The sequence below is a fragment of the Podarcis muralis genome, chromosome 3 (genome assembly GCF_964188315.1).
Source record: "Podarcis muralis chromosome 3, rPodMur119.hap1.1, whole genome shotgun sequence".
Lineage (NCBI taxonomy): Eukaryota > Metazoa > Chordata > Lepidosauria > Squamata > Lacertidae > Podarcis > Podarcis muralis.
Window position 1 is genome coordinate 117,037,950 of NC_135657.1, and position 20,605 is coordinate 117,058,554.

General features: G+C 45.3%; 1 protein-coding gene across 1 annotated transcript; it reads right to left on the reverse strand.

The window, feature by feature from the left end:
* Positions 1-2,111: 2,111 nt before the first annotated feature.
* LOC114593540 (cytochrome P450 2K4-like) lies at positions 2,112-20,569 on the reverse strand. Its single transcript, XM_028721971.2, has 9 exons — positions 18,977-20,569; positions 14,896-15,058; positions 12,646-12,795; positions 11,818-11,978; positions 10,997-11,170; positions 7,911-8,058; positions 5,190-5,374; positions 4,678-4,819; positions 2,112-3,884 (listed from the first exon to the last, which is right to left on the reverse strand). Exons 1-9 carry the CDS (start codon positions 19,157-19,159, stop codon positions 3,697-3,699), a joined length of 1,494 nt encoding a protein of 497 aa, XP_028577804.2. The 5' UTR covers positions 19,160-20,569; the 3' UTR covers positions 2,112-3,696.
* Between the last annotated feature and the right edge of the window lie 36 nt (positions 20,570-20,605).

The following is a 20,605-nucleotide window of genomic DNA, read 5'->3' on the forward strand; positions in this document are numbered from 1 at the left end:
GACATATTTTAAAATTCTTTTGGGTTTTTTCTCTCTTTTACGATGGATATCCACAATCTCATTGCTTCTCATACTGCTTAGATGCACAGAGAGTAACTTTATCCGATGGAAGTGAAGACTGGATGTCATTCTTAGAATGAGAGGGTCATTTCTTGCATCAAACAAGAGAAACATAGAAATGATGCAGCCTTAATAAGCAGATGGGAACCTCAGGATTGCTATGGATTACTATGGATTAACAGTGTATTACTGTGGATATTCTTTCAGACTCCCAAGCTAATTCGCACCAACAATTGTGACACAGCCATTCAGATGATTGGCAGTTTACAGAAAGTCGTTGGAGTTACAAGCAAGCATGCGCTTTGAGCTTGAATGAGGGAACTATTCAAATTACAGTGGTGCCCCGCAAGACGAATGCCTCGCAAGACGAAAAACTCGCTAGACGAAAGGGTTTTCCGTTTTTTGAGTCGTTCCGCACGACGAATTTCCCTATGGGCTTGCTTCGTTTTGTTTTGCGAGTTCTTGCGAGTTTGTTTCCTTTTTCTTAAAGCCACTAAGCCGCTAAGCCGTTAATAGCCGCTAAGCCGTTAATAGCCGCTAAGCCGCTAATAGCCGTGCTTCGCAAGACGAAAAAACCGCAAGACGAAGAGACTCACGGAACGGATTAATTTTGTCTTGCGAGGCACCACTGTAAAGCTCTTGTTGAGAAGCTGGAATGAGCAAATTTTAAATTACACGATGAACTGAAAGTTTGCTACCCCGCATAATCAATCACATGACATGACACGGCACACACACACACCATTTGAATGGGAATGCCCATCACCTGGGGGGGGGGCAGCCCCTTGAAATATTTTATTGGCAGGGCCAAAGGGACCTTGCCCCCTAGGAGTTTGCTTCTATGTTTCCTGGTATCAACATCAAACTGACTAGTCGGTAGTTACCTGGGTAACTACCCACTTTTAAAGATGGAAAAAACATTGGCCTTCCTCCCGACTGCAGGGACCTAACCTGTTCTCCAGGAATTCTCAAAGATTATAGACAGAGGCTCTGAGACATCTGTAAGCTCCCTTAGTATCCTTGAGTGCAGCTCAACATGCCCTGGAGATTTGATTTAAAGTAGCTAGGTGTTCCCTTACCACCTCTTTTCCTATCTTGGACTGCAGCTCCCTCTTTGCACTGTTCATTCTGTTATCACCAGGTCTGGCACTGCTTTCATTTTGGGTGAAGACACAGGCATAGTACCGTAGTTGTTGAGCAGTTTCAGCTTCTCTCTGTTATCCTAGCATTTCCCCATTTTCTCCATGCAGAGAACCTATTATTTGCTTGTTCTTCTTACTTCAAACATAGCTGAAAAAACCTCTCTTGAAGTCTGAGTTCATTCTGAGTTTTGGCCCACCTGACCTTCTCCATGCAAATGTTGGCTACTCATGTATATTCCTCCTTTGTGGTTTCCCCCTTTTTTCATTTCTTATACACGTCCTTCTTAAATCTCAGCTCATCTGTGAACTCCTCATGCAACCACACTAGTTTATTTAGATGCCTCCCACTTTTCTTTCCTGCTGGAATTGCCTGCATTTGGGCCTTCAATATTTCACATTTAAGAAAGGTGGACTCCCTTCTTATTAAGTATTTCTGGCCATGGGATCTCACCCAGTAGTTCCTTAAGCTTTTTGAAATCAGCCTTCTTAAAGTGAATAACTGTGAATGATTGTATGAGTGTACAACTTAGCTACTTGCGTACACAGATTGTAAACTTGTTGAATGTAACATGAAGATTGCTACTTTCTCAAATTAGAGTGAATGTTTGTGTCTGCCCTTCAAGGCAAAGAACAACATGCTACACTTGAGGACACTGCTTCAGGTGTGGGCAGACCTGGATTCCCCACTGACAGAAATTGGTAGGGGAGTACAAACCATGGATTTGAAGAGCCCACCCGCTCTGCATGAGGGTGCTTCACAGATAATTTGCTTGTATAAAAAAACTATTTTTGGATCTCTGCAGCTTGTACAGTTGTATTTCCCAAGCAAAACCATTATCACTAGCTCATATTGTAGCACCCTGCTTGTGGTTAACGCTTAGCTGGAATGAAATATTCAACGCAGCAATAGAGAAATTAAAATAATAATTTATTTGTCAGACAAATAAATGATAGGCACAGTGGTATATGGTTACCGAAAGCTCTGCCCCCTCCAGCCCTGATGGCCAGCACTTATATTTCCTCAGCCCAGCCCCCTTGTTCCTCCTTTGGCTGCCTCTGTCCAATCAGCCTGGTTGAAATTCCTATTGGCTGTTTGCTAGAACCAATAATAAAAGATACACCCATTTCCTATTACCTTTTATGGGAGACAAAGAGCTATATTTCCTTCTATCCATAAATGGCAGACAAGTAGCCATATATCTTACATTTGCCTCGACAAGGCACCTTAATTAACATTTCACCTTTTGCCCTATTGCCCTATTACCCTATTGCCCTATTCACTCCAAAACAGATGGCTAAAACAGATGGCGCATGGTTTTAAATTTTATCTTAAACAGAGATCTTGGGTTCACCTTCTCACACACCATCAATGAAATAAGAATCTAACATAAGAATCTAACATTTCTTACTTTCTAAATCCTGTGCATAATTACATTAAGCCAATATATTTCATACATTAACATATATAGCTTTTTAGAAGGAAAGGAACTTAGTAAAAACAGTTTCCAAAAGCAACCCCTTAAATTTACACCCCCCTTTCAAGCCAGCTGCTGTTCCTATTAGCTCTTGCCCTTTAACCTTATGAAAATATGGCTCAAGTCTAATGGGAGGCACCTGGTATTATTTTAACTCTTAATTAGTGTTTTTGCAGCTTGATTGTATTCTGTAATTTGTATGGTCAGTATGACCTTTGCTCCTGTAGCATGTAATTCCCTTTTACAACTTTGAGAAACGTGTCTCCTGCTACTGCTATAAATCGGGGTGGGGGGGGTGGGGCTTGAGCAGGAAGATAAACAGCTGCCACCTGGCATGAAACATACAAGCATTTGCAAATATATCTTTTAAGCTCATTTTAAATACAGGTCTTGATCAGATGCCTCAATATTTGGACATTTAACTGGGAATATGATGCTTCAAGATATTTGATGGCATTTGTTAACATGTGACTACAAGAAACCAGTTTCATTGGTTGATCTCTATGCCCAAAGCAGAGGCACCAACTTGCACCCAAGATGTGACGTCATGAGTGCATAACATCCCATCGTCAGGAGAGATCAAGCATGGAGTCCACAATGGCTTGGCTTCAATGGCCGGTGGTTCCTCCCCTCCTGCACTCAGGAGGAGCCAGTCAGTGGAGCTGCACTGTTCTGCACTGCGCTCAGCTCCGTGGATGGCCTCCCTCGCCCTCTCAACATTGAGGGGCATGGCCCCTTCCAACAGATATGGGGGGGGGGGAAAGGCTAAGACACCTCAGCCCCATAGAGTTGGTGCCCCAGCCCCAATGTCATAATAATTCAGGTCTAGTGCTTCAACACTAGCTTTATGCGATTCATCAGCATGGCAGGTAAAGGGGAACACTTAAGGTTTGTGACAAAGCACGGACCAATTCCACCCATAGGCTACTCAACCCAAATACCCTTGTTGAACAGGGGTGTTTAAAAAAGGCTCGCATTGCACACACAGGTAGGCTAAGCAATCCAGGAGCTTGTGAGTCTTAGAAACGTGGCAGAGCACAGAGCTGGTGGGGCATGGGAGATGTTGTAAGCCCAACAACAGGAGTAAGGTCCAGGTCTTCTTGAGATGTTCCAGGGGGTGGCTGGAAGGTGAATCTCTGCAGGAGACTTGTGAAGAAGAGGAAGAGCTCCATTTTGGCAAGAGACTCACCTACACATGCTCTCCGACCTGTAACAAATCACAGGGGGCAGAGAAACCAGGTTTATCGGTTGCTTAGTATTATGATCAGGGACGCGGGTGGCGCTGTGGGTAAAACCTCAGCACCTAGGACTTGCCGATCATCAGGTCGGCAGTTCGAATCCCCGTGGCGGGGTGCGCTCCCGCTGCTCGGTCCCAGCGCCTGCCAACCTAGCAGTTCGAAAGTACCCCCGGGTGCAAGTAGATAAATAGGGACCGCTTACTAGTGGGAAGGTAAACAGCGTTTCCGTGTGCTGCGCTGGCTCGCCAGATGCAGCTTGTCACGCTGGCCACGTGACCCGGAAGTGTCTGCGGACAGCGCTGGCTCCCGGCCTATAGAGTGAGATGAGCGCACAACCCTAGAGTCTGGCAAGACTGGCCCGTACGGGCAGGGGTACCTTTACCTTTACCTTAGTATTATGATCAACTATTTGGAGCAATGTGTCATTGCTCCAAATAGTTGATCATAAGAAGAAAATACCCCAAATACTTTAAAGCATACTAAAATGCAGTGATAAAGTAATAGCCCATCTTAAAAGAATTACGTACTCCCAATACTATCCCTCCCTGCAGTCCTGAAAACCAGGGGTGGGAAACCTTTTTCAGCCAGAGGGCAACATTCCCAGGTGAGCAACATTCATGGTGGCCAGATCTGGTGGCAGAAATGGCCATAGCAACTGATGTGATCCTTACCTTTGCACAGTATTCTACATTCCAGGCATGTAAAGATCCCATTGATTAAGCACAAACTATACACAAAAGTTAAAAAAAAAAAAAAAGTTACCTGCAGAGAAAGGCATGAAAGCATCTCTCTTTATGAATTTTCCTTCAGAGTTGAGAAAATGCTCAGGATAGAATTTATGTGGTTTCTCCCATTGAGATTCATCGTGCAGCACAGAGGACAGCAATGGTATGATGTGAGTCCCCTGCAAAGGCAAAGCAAGAGTCATTTTAAAATAAAGTGTATGCCTCTGGTACAATAAATATTTAGTGTAGGAGAAATGAGATTTGAGTTCATCTGAGAAATGTCTTTAGTGTGACAAACTTTAATGTAGAAACCATGATCTCCCACCAGAAATGGTTTGTTTTCCAACCTTGTTCTCCTTCCCACTGAGATCTGTTTAATGGGTTGAAGCTGATGCCTGACAGCTTCCAAAGGATAGATTGCATGCTTGCAGTGCAATCCTATACAAGTCTGCACAGATGTCACCCACACTGAAGTCCAAGAGGCTTACTCCCAGGAAAGCCTTAAAATATATTGTAACTAGTGGGCAGCAGTTCAATGAAAAGGATCACCTTTGGAATGAAGTAGCCATTGAGGGTAACATCTGTAGTCGTGGCATGTGGCAGGTTGGTTGGGACAACATCAGCAAATCTCTGGATCTCATGGACCACGGCATCTGTATAAGGCATTTTTGTTCGGTGTTCAATCCTTGGCTGAGAAGATCCAACAACCTTTGCAATTTCTTCTTGGACCTTTACTGGGGGAAACAAAAAATGGGAAAGCATTCATTTTTCTGCTAAGATTATCTCTTTGACTTTGGCTTTTGTCTCTCAAAATATTAATCTCTCCAGCATAGAACTGGCATAAACTGGTTCTCCAATTCCTTGGGCTCACAAATTTAATCTCTAGAATTATACACAGGTATTTTTAAGCAGGACAAACATTTAAGGCAGTGGTTCTCAGTGAGGGGTTCAGGGACTGCTGTGGGTCTGCAGCACCATCACCTGCTGGGGGACTCACATATTTTGTTAATTGCACAGTGAAAGTCTTTCAGGCATCATCCAGCCTCTGCTCAGGAGCAGCAGGGGAAAAACTTGTGAAAGAGTTCCTGGGTGGGAAGTGACCTGGGATTGAGCAAAAACCTCTGACACAGTTTCTTAGGGCTCTTGCGATTGGAGTGGGGAATAGGGAGAGGGAGAGGGAGAGAGAACAGCTTGCTCCAAGGGGTGGGTTTACATGGGACGTGGGTGGCGCTATGGTGCACAACACTGAGCCTCTTGGGCTTGCTGATCGGAAGGTCGGCAGTTTGAATCCCGGTGACAGGGTTAACTCCCATTGCTTTGTCCCAGTTTCTGCCAACCTAGCAGTTCGAAAGCACACCAGTGAAAGTAGATAAATAGGTACTGCTGCAGTGGGAAGGTAAACAGCATTTCCGTCTGGTTTCCATCACGATGTTCTGTTGTGTTAGAAGAGGTTTAGAAAGCTGTCTGTGGACAAACGCTGGCTCCCTCGGCCTGAAAGTGAGATGAGCGCCACAACCCCATAATCATCTTTGACTGGACTTAACCGTCTAGGGGTCCTTTACCTTTTACCTTATGTGCTTATCATTTAAAAAAAAAAAAGGAAGAGATCCCTTCCCTTTGCTTCACTTTTTAACTGAAAAGAACTTCTAATTGCTTTCAGCGCCTCTCAAGTTTATAGGACTCTTCCACTACTTGTAGGTAGGGTTTTCAGTGAATCTTGCCATATGTGTTTGGAAGTCCAACAGGGGAAATAAGCAAATTGCCACAATGATTAGCACAACAGCTCACCCTCTGATTTAAAATTTTGACAGATTCAAAATTTCCAAGTGATCAGTTAAACAACTTTGCATGGTTCACATACAGTCTCAACATAAGCCTTCAAGGTAGTGATGTGAAATTTTTTTACATTGAAGATAAGATTGAGGTAGTTATTCAAAAATTTGGGCAAGCCGAGTAGAAGGTTGTAGCCTCACTAATATCCCAACAGAGGAGACATTTCTGGAGGCCTCTGAATAAGAATTGATACCAGAAGTAAAACATTACATCACTGAGCACCTGCATAATTAGCGACTATCTTCTGGGATTACTTTCCACATATCTTTGTGAACAAACATTTTCAACATTTTGTAATATGAAGAACAAGCATAGAAATCGGCTTGATGTTGGACTAGATTTGAGAATAAAAGTAGGAAATATTGAACCAGATGTGGAAGGGATTGTTAGACAAAAAGAGGCATGATTTCTCCCATCACATTTAGGTTTAGTGTTTTTTTAACACTTTTTTGGGAGCTGCCCAGAGTGTCTGGGGCAACTCAGTCAGATGGGTGGCATGTAAATAAATCAATAAGTAAATTATTATTATTATTATTTAGGTCTAGTAGCTGTTGGCATGTCATAATTTGTTCACTTGTACTATATGTTAATAAAATTAAATTTCTCTCTCCCCAACTAAATCTTTGTCATTTTGTGTGGAAATATCACAAATTTTATGGTCTATTTAGTATAGCTAAAATCCTTTTCTTATTAGAGGCTCCCCCACATTTTTTAAAATGACTTGCACAGGTAACTGCCATAGAGTTATCAAAATTTTCAAAAGTAGGGGTTCTGTGGCTTGGCTTTTGAAAAATAGGGTGTCCTCAGTAATTGGCTAATTGGGAACCACTGATTTAAGCCAATGCCTGATACAGTGGTACCTCGGGTTAAGTACTTAATTCGTTCCGGAGGTCCGTTCTTAACCTGAAACTGTTCTTAACCTGAAGCACCACTTTAGCTAATGGGGCCTCTTGCTGCTGCCGTGCCGCTGGAGCACGATTTCTGTTCTCATCCTGAAGCAAAGTTCTTAACCTGAAGCACTATTTCAGGGTTAGCGGATGAAACCTGAAGCATATGTAACCTGAGGTACCACTGTATACTGATGGAGACAAATGCATCCAGGATGGCTATTTAAATATCACGTGGGAAAATGGCTGTAGCTCTCAAAAGGTGGCCACTTCCATGGAGATTCCTGACCAAGCAGGGCTCTACAATATGCGTTTTCAGTGTTTTCATATTCATAATCGCCTCACACAATCCTGCCCCCTGGCTGATTAATTAATTCACGCCAATCTTCACAATAACAGGAAGGGCAATGTTCTCATCCCCTCCTGCTGTTGTTTCAGGTAACATCCAAATCTGCCCCAAGTTTTCTTTCAGCTCTTGCTCTAATAGTTACATAAAATTGGATTTAAGATATCTCAAATAATGGGAGCCAACCCAATGAAAAGCACTCACTCTGAATTTCAGGATATTTCATCATTAGTAACAGTCCCCAGCGCAGTGTGGTAGAAGTGGTCTCCATGCCAGCAGCAAATAAATTGGCCACAACAGCTTTTAAGTTTTCGTTGTGGAAATATCCATTCGTCTTGTTCTTCTTCTCCTCCTGGGTTGCAAAGAGTTAAAACAAATGGAGTGAGAAAATTTCATGTGCAGAGATAAAAATGAATACCTGACTGGACCCGATGATCCAAAGTATCACTGCACATAACCCCAATCGCTGAGCAGTGAGAGATTCCAGGTTTTCCAGACCATGCCATCATGATGATATAGGATTTATTTACACATATATACAACCCAAGCATAAGACAGAGGGGCTCAACACCCCAAAGTGTCTTGCTCATCCATTAGTCACAGCTTTGGAGTCAAGCAAACACCAAGAATGGGTCTGACCCAGCTCTCTCCCTATTGTTCTCTGTTTACCAGCTAAGTGAAGAGGTGGTTGTAGCTTGGCAATCCAGTTCCTTCTTCTCTGATGCTAATCGTGGCACTTAACTGCTCAGCCAACAGCCTTGGTTTAGACTAAGGAAATGATGGCATTATGTAGGTGGCAAGTGTGTGGTCCTCATCTTACAAATAAACTTGTCTGACTGGTTCAACAATAGATTCCTCCATTAGAATTAACTTTGCTTTTCTTCTAGAAAAAAAGACGAAGATTCTGGATCTGCATACCCTTATAGAATCCCCAGGGGGCAAAGCACTGGTTAACCCTTACTGGGTGCAAGACCCCATGATTTAGAACATACTCAGGCATCATGCAGACTTAATATGAATGCATACATGAAAGGCAGCATTTCTGGTGAACACTTGGTTAGTGGCCATTTTGCATAAAGTGCTATTTTCAGCTAACATCTTTGGTGAATTTACACATAGTCCAAAAGGAAAGCATGACACGGAAATAGCACATGTCAGTCTGGAACTATATTTGGTTAACCTTCTTTAAACTGAGGTGAGCAACATGGGGCCCTCTAGACGTTGCAGATCACAGCTCCCACCAGCCCCAGCCAACTTGTGATGGAGGTCACAGTATAGTAGGGACAAGCTTTGTGTCCTTCTTGTTACTGGTTGTAGAAGTGAAGGTATGCCTGGCTTTTGCAGTGGAAAAGAGAAATTTAACCCACCATTTGTCCTCAAAAAGGAATCTCAGAGCAGGGTTTCTGTGTAGAGTATGCGTGTGTGGATGTGTTATTGCATCTGACACAATGGCTCATGAAACCTTATACAAAGAGAGATTCCTAATTTCAAGGAGCAGAGTTGAGCACAGTGGTTACTGTTCCAGGCACCTGGTTAGATTTGTATCTGCCCTCATTCAGCGTTAAACAAGCACAAACCATGAAAATATTTAGGCTGGAATAAATCACAGAGCTTAGCTTTGTAAATAAGTGAGTCTTTTACTCAGAGTTTCCTGCAGTTACATCAAACAAGTCTCCGTCTGCTGGCAGTAAGACAAAGATGAAAGAAGGTTCTAAGCGGATTAAAAAGAAAAGGACTTGCTAAAAAGGATCATGCAATCTTTGGATTAGCAAAAGTGCAGGCTATAAAACCTAGCATAATTGGCAGCCTTGGCTATGCAATCTCCTCTTCAGCCCCTGCTGTGTCTACAAAAAGGAATGTGATAGCAAGAAACAACTGACTAACAATTGCACAACAGATGCCATTTGATTAAGGTAGATTTTCAGAAATGCTGACAAGCATGCAACCTTTGGCCCTGCAGAGACTGTTTCTGTAACACATTAATGATGGTGGAATAGTTAGAAATGGCAGAAAGTGTGCTTCTGAAGTTGAGGCTTCCTCAGTGGCGTAGCGTGGGTTGTCAGCACCCGGGGCAAGGCAAGTAATTTGCGCCCCCTAACCCATGGATTTGCGCCCCCTAACCTGTGGATTTGCGCCCCCTAACCCTAACCCCCAGATGTTGCGCCAGGTGCGGCCGACCCCCCCTGCACCCCCCACGCTACGCCACTGCCCCCATCCTCTCATAGCTGGAGGTGCCGGCGACTCAACCTGGGGGCCTTTTGCAAGGAAAGCAGCGCTCTCCCATGCAGCCACGAACTGTAGTAGATCGGCTCTTTTGAGAAGCAAGGTGGCCTCGGCTGAGGGACGTGGCTGGTCTCTGCAGGGGAAGGAAAGGAAGAGACCGCGGGGTCTTTTTCTTCCAGGCATCCGTCCAAGAAGGAGCGCCTGCCTCTGGTTTAAACCTCGCTCACCAGAAGAGTTGCAGATCCAGCCGGGGCCGCGTGCGCTTTCCTGAGCGGGAAAGCAAATGCGGGGAAAAGTCTCCTGAGAGGCGCCCTCCCTGCTCTCAGAATGGCGGGATGATGAGAGGCGCCCTCGAAGGGACAAGAGACCCGGGAAATCCACTTCCCACTGAACTGAGCTGGAGTGGGGGGGGGGGACTTAATTGGAAAGAGGATCGCAGCTTCCTCGAAGGGAGCCTTTGACCTTGAAGCTTGCTGCTGGCAGGGTGGCTTTTTGCGGTCACCCCAATTTGGGGCGCAAATACCCGGCAGCTTCGCCCCGCAACCCCCGCGAAGATGCGGCTTGGGGGGCGCGCGCGCGTTTCCACCTGACTCTCTCCCTCGCCCCCTCCCCGGAGTGTTGCAGTGAGAAAGGGAGAGTCTCCCGCTCGGCTGCCGCTGTTTCTCTCCACGTGTCCGCCGCCAGAGGCAGCAGCGTCGCCGGCGGGCGGCCATGCCTGTGCGAGCAAGTCTGGCGGCGGAATGGTGGCGAGGTGCTGCGGCTGCCGCCGGGCCCTGGCGGTGGTGCCTCCCGGCGCGCTCTGCCTGGGCGCGGCGCTCAGCGGGCTCTTCAGCTTCGGCTTCTTGGCCGCGGCCCTGGTGCTACAGCCTGCACCCGAGGCTCTTCGGAGACTCCAGAGGCGGCGAGCGCGCCCCCCCAGATGTTGCGCCCGGTGCGGCCGGCCCCCCCTGCACCCCCCACGCTACGCCACTGGGCTTCCTGACTACTCCTTATGCAACCACTTGCAAACATACCCTTAAAGCATGAATTGAAAATTTCTCCTGGGCAAACTTAAAATGCTCTGTTACCTTTTGCTGTCGAATAAGAAATGAGTCAATAAAGCTCCTCTGGTCATTTTCATCCAAATCTCGGAGGTGTTTTATGAAGGTGGCATTTATGAAGGCAAACAGCTCATCTCTGTTGCGAAGGACAGTCTTAGGAGCCCCCAAAAGAAAACCAAGAGCAGGAAACATGTTATACAGCTGAAAGGATAAAAATGTGAAAAAAGAAAAAGAAAACATTAGGAAAGGCCAGTACTGTACACTCAGATGGGTGTCTCAAAGCGTGGTGGCCCATATACAATACAAAACAATAATGTATTCAGGTTGATTTAATGTTTAGTAATTACACCTTAAAGACTTCTTAAAGTTACTCTGGCTAAAAGGGTGGTGTAAGTCAAATTGCCCCATAGCAGTCAGCAGTGTCTCCTGGAGGCTCTGAAATGGCGTTTGGAATGGCGGGTAGGGTACCTCAGGATAGCGTAATTTATGTGCAACCCCAGGATAATAGGCTGTTGTGATTCTCCTCTGGAGGTTCATCTTCAGGGAAGGAGATCTGCCCTCGGGGGCCCCTTCTGAGCTTTCATGGAACCAGCTATCACTGGTTCTTCCTTGTCCTTGGAGTCCCAATGGCAATGAGGCCAGAAAGACTTCGTTATAGTTATGGGATAACTGTGCCATCTGTTTCAGTTTTCTAAATATTTCAAATCACCACCAAGTTTCTCAAGATACCAAGATTCTGTGTTTTATAGTGAATCCTGAACAGTATACAATAAACAGGTTGCCCTGCCCGCACTGCATACACTGCTATTACAATCAACTGTTTGTTTTATTGGAAAAGAATAGATTACCAGGACTGAAGAGCTTCCAACAAGCCGGGCATTTTCATTGACCAACTTTAGAAGTCTTATGTATGTGGGATCTTCATAATCAAATCGCTTGTCTAGTAGTATGGCCACTATAATATTGGCAACAGCTGCATTCATAATTGTGACGGTCTCAAACGGGTTTCCTATACATTAATATGACAGTTAAACAAAAATATTCTGTTGAAATTCCAAGTATGGAAAGGGCATTGTTTTTAAGTCTGCTCTTTGTTGCCTTAAATCCCTACTGGCAGCTTACCTATGTGTAGACCTCCTTTATCAAAGAAACTGATCCTAAGTGCTGCTGGATGTGGCCATATGTTGTCTAAGAAATGCTAAAGAGGGCTTGGAAGTCATAGGAGCTATTGGAATATAATCTACACACTACAGGAACAGGCCGATTACGTCTCCACAAGGAACCAACCCTGGGAACTGTAGTTCTGGAGTTAACCATAAGTATGGGCTCATCCACACTTCCACTTCACACACGCTTTCTAGGCATGGTTGAAGCAGTTTTTCTCTTCCCCCCTCCTTTCCAAGGGGAAAACCACTCTTTAGCAGTAATTCAGAACTAATGGCAATCTAGGGAAAACCCAAATTGTTCCAAAGAGTGGCTTTTCCCAAGGGAAAGCAGCGGGAGAAGAGGAAGTGTGGATAAAGCCCATGGAACACAACACTCCAGGCACTTTTAAACTGCTGTGCTTATGCACTGGTTTGACTTCACCCCTGGAGGCACACTCCATTGTCTCTCGAGGCAGACAGATGCCAACAACAAGGTACACCCTGGAGCACCAGAGACAAATACCAACCCACCTTGGTAAGATTCAAATTTCTTAACCAGGACGCTGCACTCTTCAACAATTCTGTCCTCTATGGACCTCTTTCCCATGCCGTAATCCCGTAATGTGGTTAGCGCAAACCGTCGCATCACTTTCCAGTATTCACCATGAGAAAAAGCTACACCTGAAGAGAGAAAAAAGTGGGCCAGGTTCAAAGTCATTCTGGCCATAGTAATATGTACTTGCTGTTTAACATCTCATCCTTTAACTACAGAATTGAGACAGGCACAGACAAGACCCCCAACTGTCATGGACTGGCTAGATGAGAAGGAGTGGTGGAAACCCCCTGACCAAGAGTCTCCCATGGAAAGTGCAGAGGAAGAAGACTTGGAGTCGGGCTCTTGGTGGTGGACAACCGGACGCACCTCAGAAGAGGGGAAGAGCTGGGGGTTACTGAAGGCTGGGAGCTTAGAGGGTGAGGAAAAGGGGATAACAAGCAGGTGACCCAGCACAGAGCAAATACAGGAGTCAGACTTAGCAGCTTCACCACAAGCCCCTCACCCCCCTTGACAGTGTGTCTGTTGATGGGCTGCCAGCTCTTCCTCCCACTCCCAGAACAAGGCAGTTATTTCACAAAGTAGAACACAGGGCAAAGCAGAGAAGGAGAGGGTCCCTTGGGACTCGCCAGAGACAGAAGGAGGGGCTTGACTCAGAAGGAATAGAATGAAGTGGGAGGTACCAGGCAGTCTCAGCAACAGCTCAATATAAGGGAGCATTTCTCATGAGTCTCTGCATGGATCATGCTTTGATTCCTTAATAAAGCTACTAACTTCAAGGTTTTTTTGTGCCACGTGTCAGTGCTCCCATGATAACAACCTTTTAAAGGTTTTTCAGACAATGATTTTCATGATTATTTTATTACTGTGGAATAGAAATTAAACAAATGAGTACATGAGACAGTGCATAGAAATCCTTTATACGCGTATGCAGTATTTTATACACATATGCAGTCTTTTATTCATTTTTGTTTATTCAAGAGCACCTTACTGAACTCCGGCCTATTTTTTTTTAAAAACCCAAAACTTCATTTGATCCACAGAAATCTGCAGATGACGCTTCATATGACATTGGGGATCAGCCCAGGATCAGCCTAATGCCTGCAGATCCTGTGCTCCTATCAAAGGAACACAGGTTGGCAGAAAAATTCAAAAGCTATTCTCAAGTTATAGAGCAGTGTTTCCCAATGTGGGAGATAGCACTCCCTGGGGGATGCTAGTAGCCTCGGGTGCAATTGGGGGGCATTGAATAAAAATAAAGGGGCGGTGGAAGCATAAAGGAAGAAGAGAAGAAAAATTTGAAAAATCGTCCGTGCGTGTTTCATCTGTTGTGTAATGACGTTTATTGCCAGGTTGGGAGCCATTAAGGGATGGGAGCAACTCCTCCCCTGGATCGGGCGGTTGTGCTGAAGGTGTGGGGTTTTCCCAGGATGGGGGAACCCTTTTCGGTTTCACCCAGGCCTGGGAAGTGGATTGCAGCTTGCCTGCCTATTTGGCCAATGGCAGGCGGGCTGCAGCGTCAGCCCTGCCTCTGGGGCAGATCGGACTGTTTGTTTGCATAAAGAAGGTAGATTTCCGGGGGGGGGGGGGCATTGAGTATATATTTTTTTCTGAAAAAGGGGCGATATGCCAAATAAGTTTGGGAACCTCTGTTATAGAGTGTCAGGGAACTGACATCGGAGCGAGAGGCGAAGGGAAGGCTCCCAGATGATGCTGGCGAAGGGCCCAGCAGGAGGAGAAGCAGCTCAGTAGAGGGGGAAGCAAATCAGCGCAACACCAGGGATAAAGGGGGGCAGATGGGGGAATCGGCGAGAGGGCTCCAGGACTCTTCACTGGACATCAGCGGAGAGAGCACAGGTCCTCCGCTACCCACGCCCTCCCTGCGCAGAAGACTCCCGCGCAGTGAGAGGAGGAGGAGACTGGGCGTCAAACAACTTTTATGTTGGAAGAGGCTTAAGAAACGCCCACTAACGGATTCTGCTAGCGACTGAGGCAGCCACGATGAGAAGGGCTGTGCAGTCAGAAAGGTTTAACAAGGCAATTTAGCCTGGAGAGGCGGCAGTTTACGCACGAGCAACCCATACGCATTACATAGAGTAAGCCACGAATCTACAGAGAGGGGAAAGTATACTTTGCATTTCTCCCATGATAACTTTTGGATTAGACTCTTTTGGCATGGTTAATCTATTTACAAGCAGTACCAGATACTACATAAGGAACGGACTCACCAAAGCCCTTTGTGATCTCTTCCAAAATTGGGACAATGGGCCTCTCGGCAAATGCATCGGCCTGATTCACCAGGGCCTCCTTTACCGTCTCATATCCTGTCAGCACCACCATTTTCTTGGAACCCATTTGGATGCTGAAGACAGAGCCATACTCTTTTGACCACTGAAATTCAATAGAACGAACACAGTGTGGTCACCAAATAAAGCCCTTCTCACTATTCAAGGGTACTCAAATAATATATTAATGTAAAGCCACTCTCATGGATACAAAACTGCAGTAGCTTGTACACTTGCCTCAGAGTAAGAACTATTTTATACATTCTACAGAATCAAGTAGTAAAGTTTTCACGTAAGATTATTTGCAGTTTTATTCAATAAATGCTACTACAGTCAGTAGAAAGGGACACGGGTGGTGCTGTGGTTTAAACCACTGAGCCTCTTGGGCTTGCTGATTGGAAGGTCAGCAGTTTGAATCCCTGTGGCAGGGTGAGCTCCTGTTTTTCGGTCCCAGCTCCTGCCAACCTAGCAGTTCGAAAGCACCCCGAAAAGTGCAAGTAGATAAATAGGTACCACTCCAGAGGGAAGGTAAACAGCGTTTCCGTGCACTGCTCTGGTTTTGCCAGAAGCGGCTTAGTCATGCTGGCCATATGACCCGGAAAAACTGTCTGCAGAGCGGACAAACACTGGCTCCCTCGGCCTGTAAAGCGAGATGAGCGCCGCAACCTCAGAGTCATTCGCGACTGTCAGGGGTCCCTTTACCTTTACAGTCAGTAGAAATCACTTACAAGTCACTGTGCCTTGGACCGAGCTGAAAACATGTGATTTAAAAACAGTAATTTTGCAGATGAATTTACTTTTCTTTCTTTGCAAATCACTGTGCATAACAGAATCCAAATGACATACAGTGGAACCTGTACTCACGACCACAATCCATTCCAGAGGCCCGTCTAAAAGTCGAAACGGGTCGCTGGGCGAGGCGCCATTGGGCACAGGCACAGGCAACGATTGCCCACTTCCGTGCAGGCGCGAACGGCGATTGCCGCTCCTCCACATGCATGAACGGTGGCAAACCTGTTGGCTACTTCCAGGGGGAGACAGATGTAAGAAGTGGTTTGACTGTAATGATAAAGCTCATTGTCTATCCTCCAGGGTTTGGGTGCCGCAGCCTGTCCATGCAAAGACGTTTGCTACTACTAGCTGCAGCAGCAACAGTAGACCAGTCCTTTCACCCAGTTTTCTAGGAGCACTCAGAAAACCAGAACAAAAACAGGCAGTTGTAAGGATAAATGTGATTTACCTTTAATAGCACCTCTCTAATCTAGTTTAAAAGTTAGGCTCAAGCAAGAGGGCTGCACTAGAGGCAGTTAAGGAGAGAAGACCTGTTGTTTTACGTTTCAAATTTAATTTTACTTTTAAAGTGCAGGTTTAGTGGGGCCTGCCTGCCTATTAGCCTTAGGCAGCAGGCTGGGAAGACCACTCCCCTTCCCTGGGGGGGTGGAATTGTGGGAGGGCATCCAGGACCACCCTATGACCCAGCAGTGGGCAGAGGGATGCTGCCCGCCTCATCGGGACTCCCAGCCGCGTCACACACCCCGGCGGACCAGTCTGGTTAGCCAGGGGGCATGGCCACTGCAGTTTAAATCACAGTGCAGCTGAGGGGGCGGCCTCCTTTTTGCCTCCTCGTCGGATCACCCTGCCCACCCGCCCTCTTTTATGTGTTGCTTGACTTTGGCCTTGCTATAGACTAATGTTGGTTGCCTTATTGTTGGGGCCAGGTAGGCATTTTTCCACTTGGCAAATTGGCACCAGCCATTTGGTTTTCGCTTACCTTGTAGCAATCGCCACAACTTTGTAAGGTTAGGCATTGCGTAAGCCTTGTTTACGGGAGGGAAGGTTGTTGCCTCCGCCTGCCCCTCCTTGTTAAAGGTATCCCGTTAAAGGGATCCAGGAGTGTGGATCCTGCCTGAAGCCTGAGCGTGGGCTAGGGCCATGCCACAACCCCATCAGGGACCCTGGGGGAGCTTTTAATTGATGTATATCATAGGGCTCTCCCTACTGGTGGTTGACCCTTAAGAGACTTCCTGTGGACGTGCAGGAATCAGGATATAGTCTGGTTTCACACAATGCCTAAGCCAAACCACTCACATCTGTAACCAATAAAGTTCTGGCCTTATTTATCCCATTAGCCAAAAATATTTGTGTCCATGTGTTTATTATCTAAGGGGAACTGGGGGCCCCGGGGCCTCGCCACGCAACAGAGGAGGGGTGCAGCAGATCCAAGGAGCCTGAACCCACCCACCACGACTCTCCCCCTTTGTGTCTCTGTAGCTTGAAGGCCTCTGAGGGGCATGCTGCTCACGGAGACTTGGGAGTTGGGGCTGCAGCTGCTCTTTTTGCTCCCCCCGCTGCCTTGAGTGCACCAGGGCTTAACCAGGCCACCTCGAGTTGCGTCAGAAGGTGGAGGAGGAGAAGGTGTTGGGGTCATTTTCTGTTTTGCTTCGAGTGACAAAATGTGGCTGGCCAGCCCTGAGGTTTAATGTGGCAAAAACTGGGACGTGACATTCAGACCGTTCTGTACACTTTGACAAAGAGACTAGAAGCTTAACAAAGGAGCACTGATAAAATCTACAGGTAATAAGACAAGTAGCTTCTTTCCATGTGAAAAGAACAAAGAGCGATGCATTCCACAACAGGAAGCAGATTATGGTTGAAATTCTCACTTGACTAACCTGGGAGTAAGCCTTACTGGTTTCAGAGGGATTTACTTCTGAGTAGGCATGGTGAAGATTGCCAAAGCCATATGGGTTGCCTTGGGGGGGGGGGGCGGGGGGCGGAGAGGGACCAACACTTCAGAAATAAGTGCACCTGCGCACACTAATGATTTTTCACACCTTGGCATCCCCTTTCTCAATCAACAACAAATTCACATGTTTTTCACCTCCATCAATTGGCCCATGAAGTAGCCTTCGGAGAAAGGGCAGGAAATAAATTGAATCATCATCATCATCATCATCATCATCAATAAACCATCTCCCCCAGTGAAGTTCCAAGCCTCTCTTGAGCTTCATGTGGACAGAGTTAGGAAACATTAAGGCAAGCAACATACCAAATAAGAAGGCAGTAATTATGTATAATTTGCAGACTTAAGGCAAACAAAAACACTCTCTGTGAATGAATGGCTGCATGCCAGGGTGCTGTAAACAGTAAGGCAGAGCCAGAAAAGAAACCTGCAGACATATACCAATCCTTTGCATCACCTCGGCAGCATATTAGAAAATGCTAAAAGTTCACAGGTGGGTCTGGTCTGTGGTATCCTTCCCCTCTCTTTAGTTACCATTTTCCATAAGAAGATAATGGAGAGGGAGAGATTAAATGTATGCAATACCTATTTCAAAACTCAAACTTGGATTTTATTTATTTAGAAGGAGGCCATATCTAAAATAAATATATTTCTGCAAAGCTTATTTTTCTTTCTCTTTGTTTCATTTGCAGTGCTCTCCTTGGGCTTGAAAGCTTTATTGGTAAAATAAGTACAAGCATCCCAAAATGGGTTTCCGTGTTACAAACAGGTGGTGCATGCAAGAGTATAACAAGACGGGGATAGACTTAGCCAAGACATTGATCAAATACTTGACACACACCCTTTTGTAGTGGGGGGGGGGCACCTCTACTTGCATGGCTTATGTCCTGAGCTTTGCGACTGGGCAAGCAAGGTCCCTCCTCCACAGGTCCTGGCTGCTGTTAAGGTTTGCACTCGCACTTCTGCATTCTTGATAATGGAGGCAGAGTCAAACCTGATTTGACACCAGACACCCCCAGACACCTTGTTCAAATTACCAGTTATAAATTGCAACTTGGTCCTATGACTATTTATTGGGAAAGATAAGAGGAGGTTCTGTAGCACACAAAGGGGAGATGAGATTTATAGGCTCTAAGAGAACAAAATGCAATGTAGTAGTAGTAGTAGTAGTAATAATAATAATAATAATAATACCCCACTCTTCTGACTGGGCTGCCCCAGTACCCAGTATGCCCCAGTACCCAGTACTTCCCTTGCCATGGGAAGAACTGGAATCTTTACCTTTAGCATGGTTCTATAAGGCCTCTTCAGATCCATGCTGTGGAGATTCCCAATGAGAGGCAAAGCCCTTGGTCCTGGCGGAAGTTTTTGGGAGCTCTTGTTCCAGAAAGTGCCCAGTTTCAAAACAAAGGAAATCATAAGGATAAAGAGGAACAACGCTGGAATCGGCTCCATCCAATCCATTTTGTTTCAGGAAGCAATTTTTTTTGGGTAGTGGTTATAATGAAAGCTACAGTGCAATTTGGTCAACAACTGTGTCTACCAACTGCAAGGAGCAGCCCATATATAATGCTATGTAATGTCTCTAGCGAATCATTAAACCATCCCTCTGATTTTTCTTCTTCTCCACAACTATTCAGAGCTGTACATTGGATGATTTGCCTTTCAGTTTAATGTTTATTCAAGTGAATGGTGCTTACTTGCAGAAACTAATGCTTTCAGAACAGATTCAAATGCTCTTGAAGGCAGCAAACTCATCACTCAGGATTACCTGTAATCTTAGTTTGTTTGTTACCCTGGGAGTAGAGAGCAGCATTGTGAAATCATTTGCAGATGAAATTATTCAACTTGAATTAGGAACAAAAGCATTTAGTTTGAAAGGAAGGATACTAACTAAGCAGTGCATCCTCTCATTTCAAAAGGGCTGGAATAAATTTATACAATATGGTAATACCTCTGCAAATGTCTGCCTCATCTAGCGTCCATTCCAGTGAACATCCGCTGCAAACCCGGAAGTACCGGAATGGTTACTTCCGGGTTTGCACTAAAAAAGAAGCACTAAATTGCGCTTCATGCATGCGTAGAAGTGCAGACGTGGGGCTTTGCCCTATGTCCTTTTCGGCTAGCAGCCAGGGCTCTGGAACGGATCCCGGTCACCAAACAAGGTACGACTATATCTGAAAGATTATTGTAAGCAATTATCATCACTAGCAGGGGTGTCTGAAGCCTTGTAATGGGAAATTTTCTACCTTTCTATATTTAAATTTTGAATTATTTTGTAATGAGTGGAATTAGAATTGGAAAACGTACAAAATACAATGGTGTAAAGGTTAACTTTGAAAGGCATGAGGTGGGAGGGAAGGAAGTTGATAGGCTGTAAAGAGCCAGGGACGTAAAGTGGATTGTAATGATGTGAACGTATATTATTAAATGGGAAATAAATGAAAATTATATATATACAGAAACAAGAGAGAAGAGAGATTCAAAGCGAACATTTTTTTCCTATTTCCTGGTGATAACATGGTGATATAGATTGACTCCAATGTGAAAGGGATTAGCTCCCTCTTCCCTCCCAGAGCAGTAGCTAGGCAGAGAAGGTTTTGAGTTTTTCATCTTTTGGAGATGTAAATTTTGATTTTGAATTTGACACATTTCCCCCATTTTTATTTTTGATATAACCAGTCAGAATTCTGTTGATGAGGGAAGCTTTAAGCTACCCAGACTCTCAGAGAAAGTTCATTGTAGTGGTATCTTGGTTTAAGAACGGCTTAGTTTATGAACAACTTGGATTAAGAACACTGCAAACCCAAAAGTAGGTGTTTTGGTTTGTGAGCTTTGCCTTGGAAGCAGGACATTTTCCACTTCCTGTTGAGTGTGTTCCATTTGTAAATTGAGTCCCCCGCTGCTATG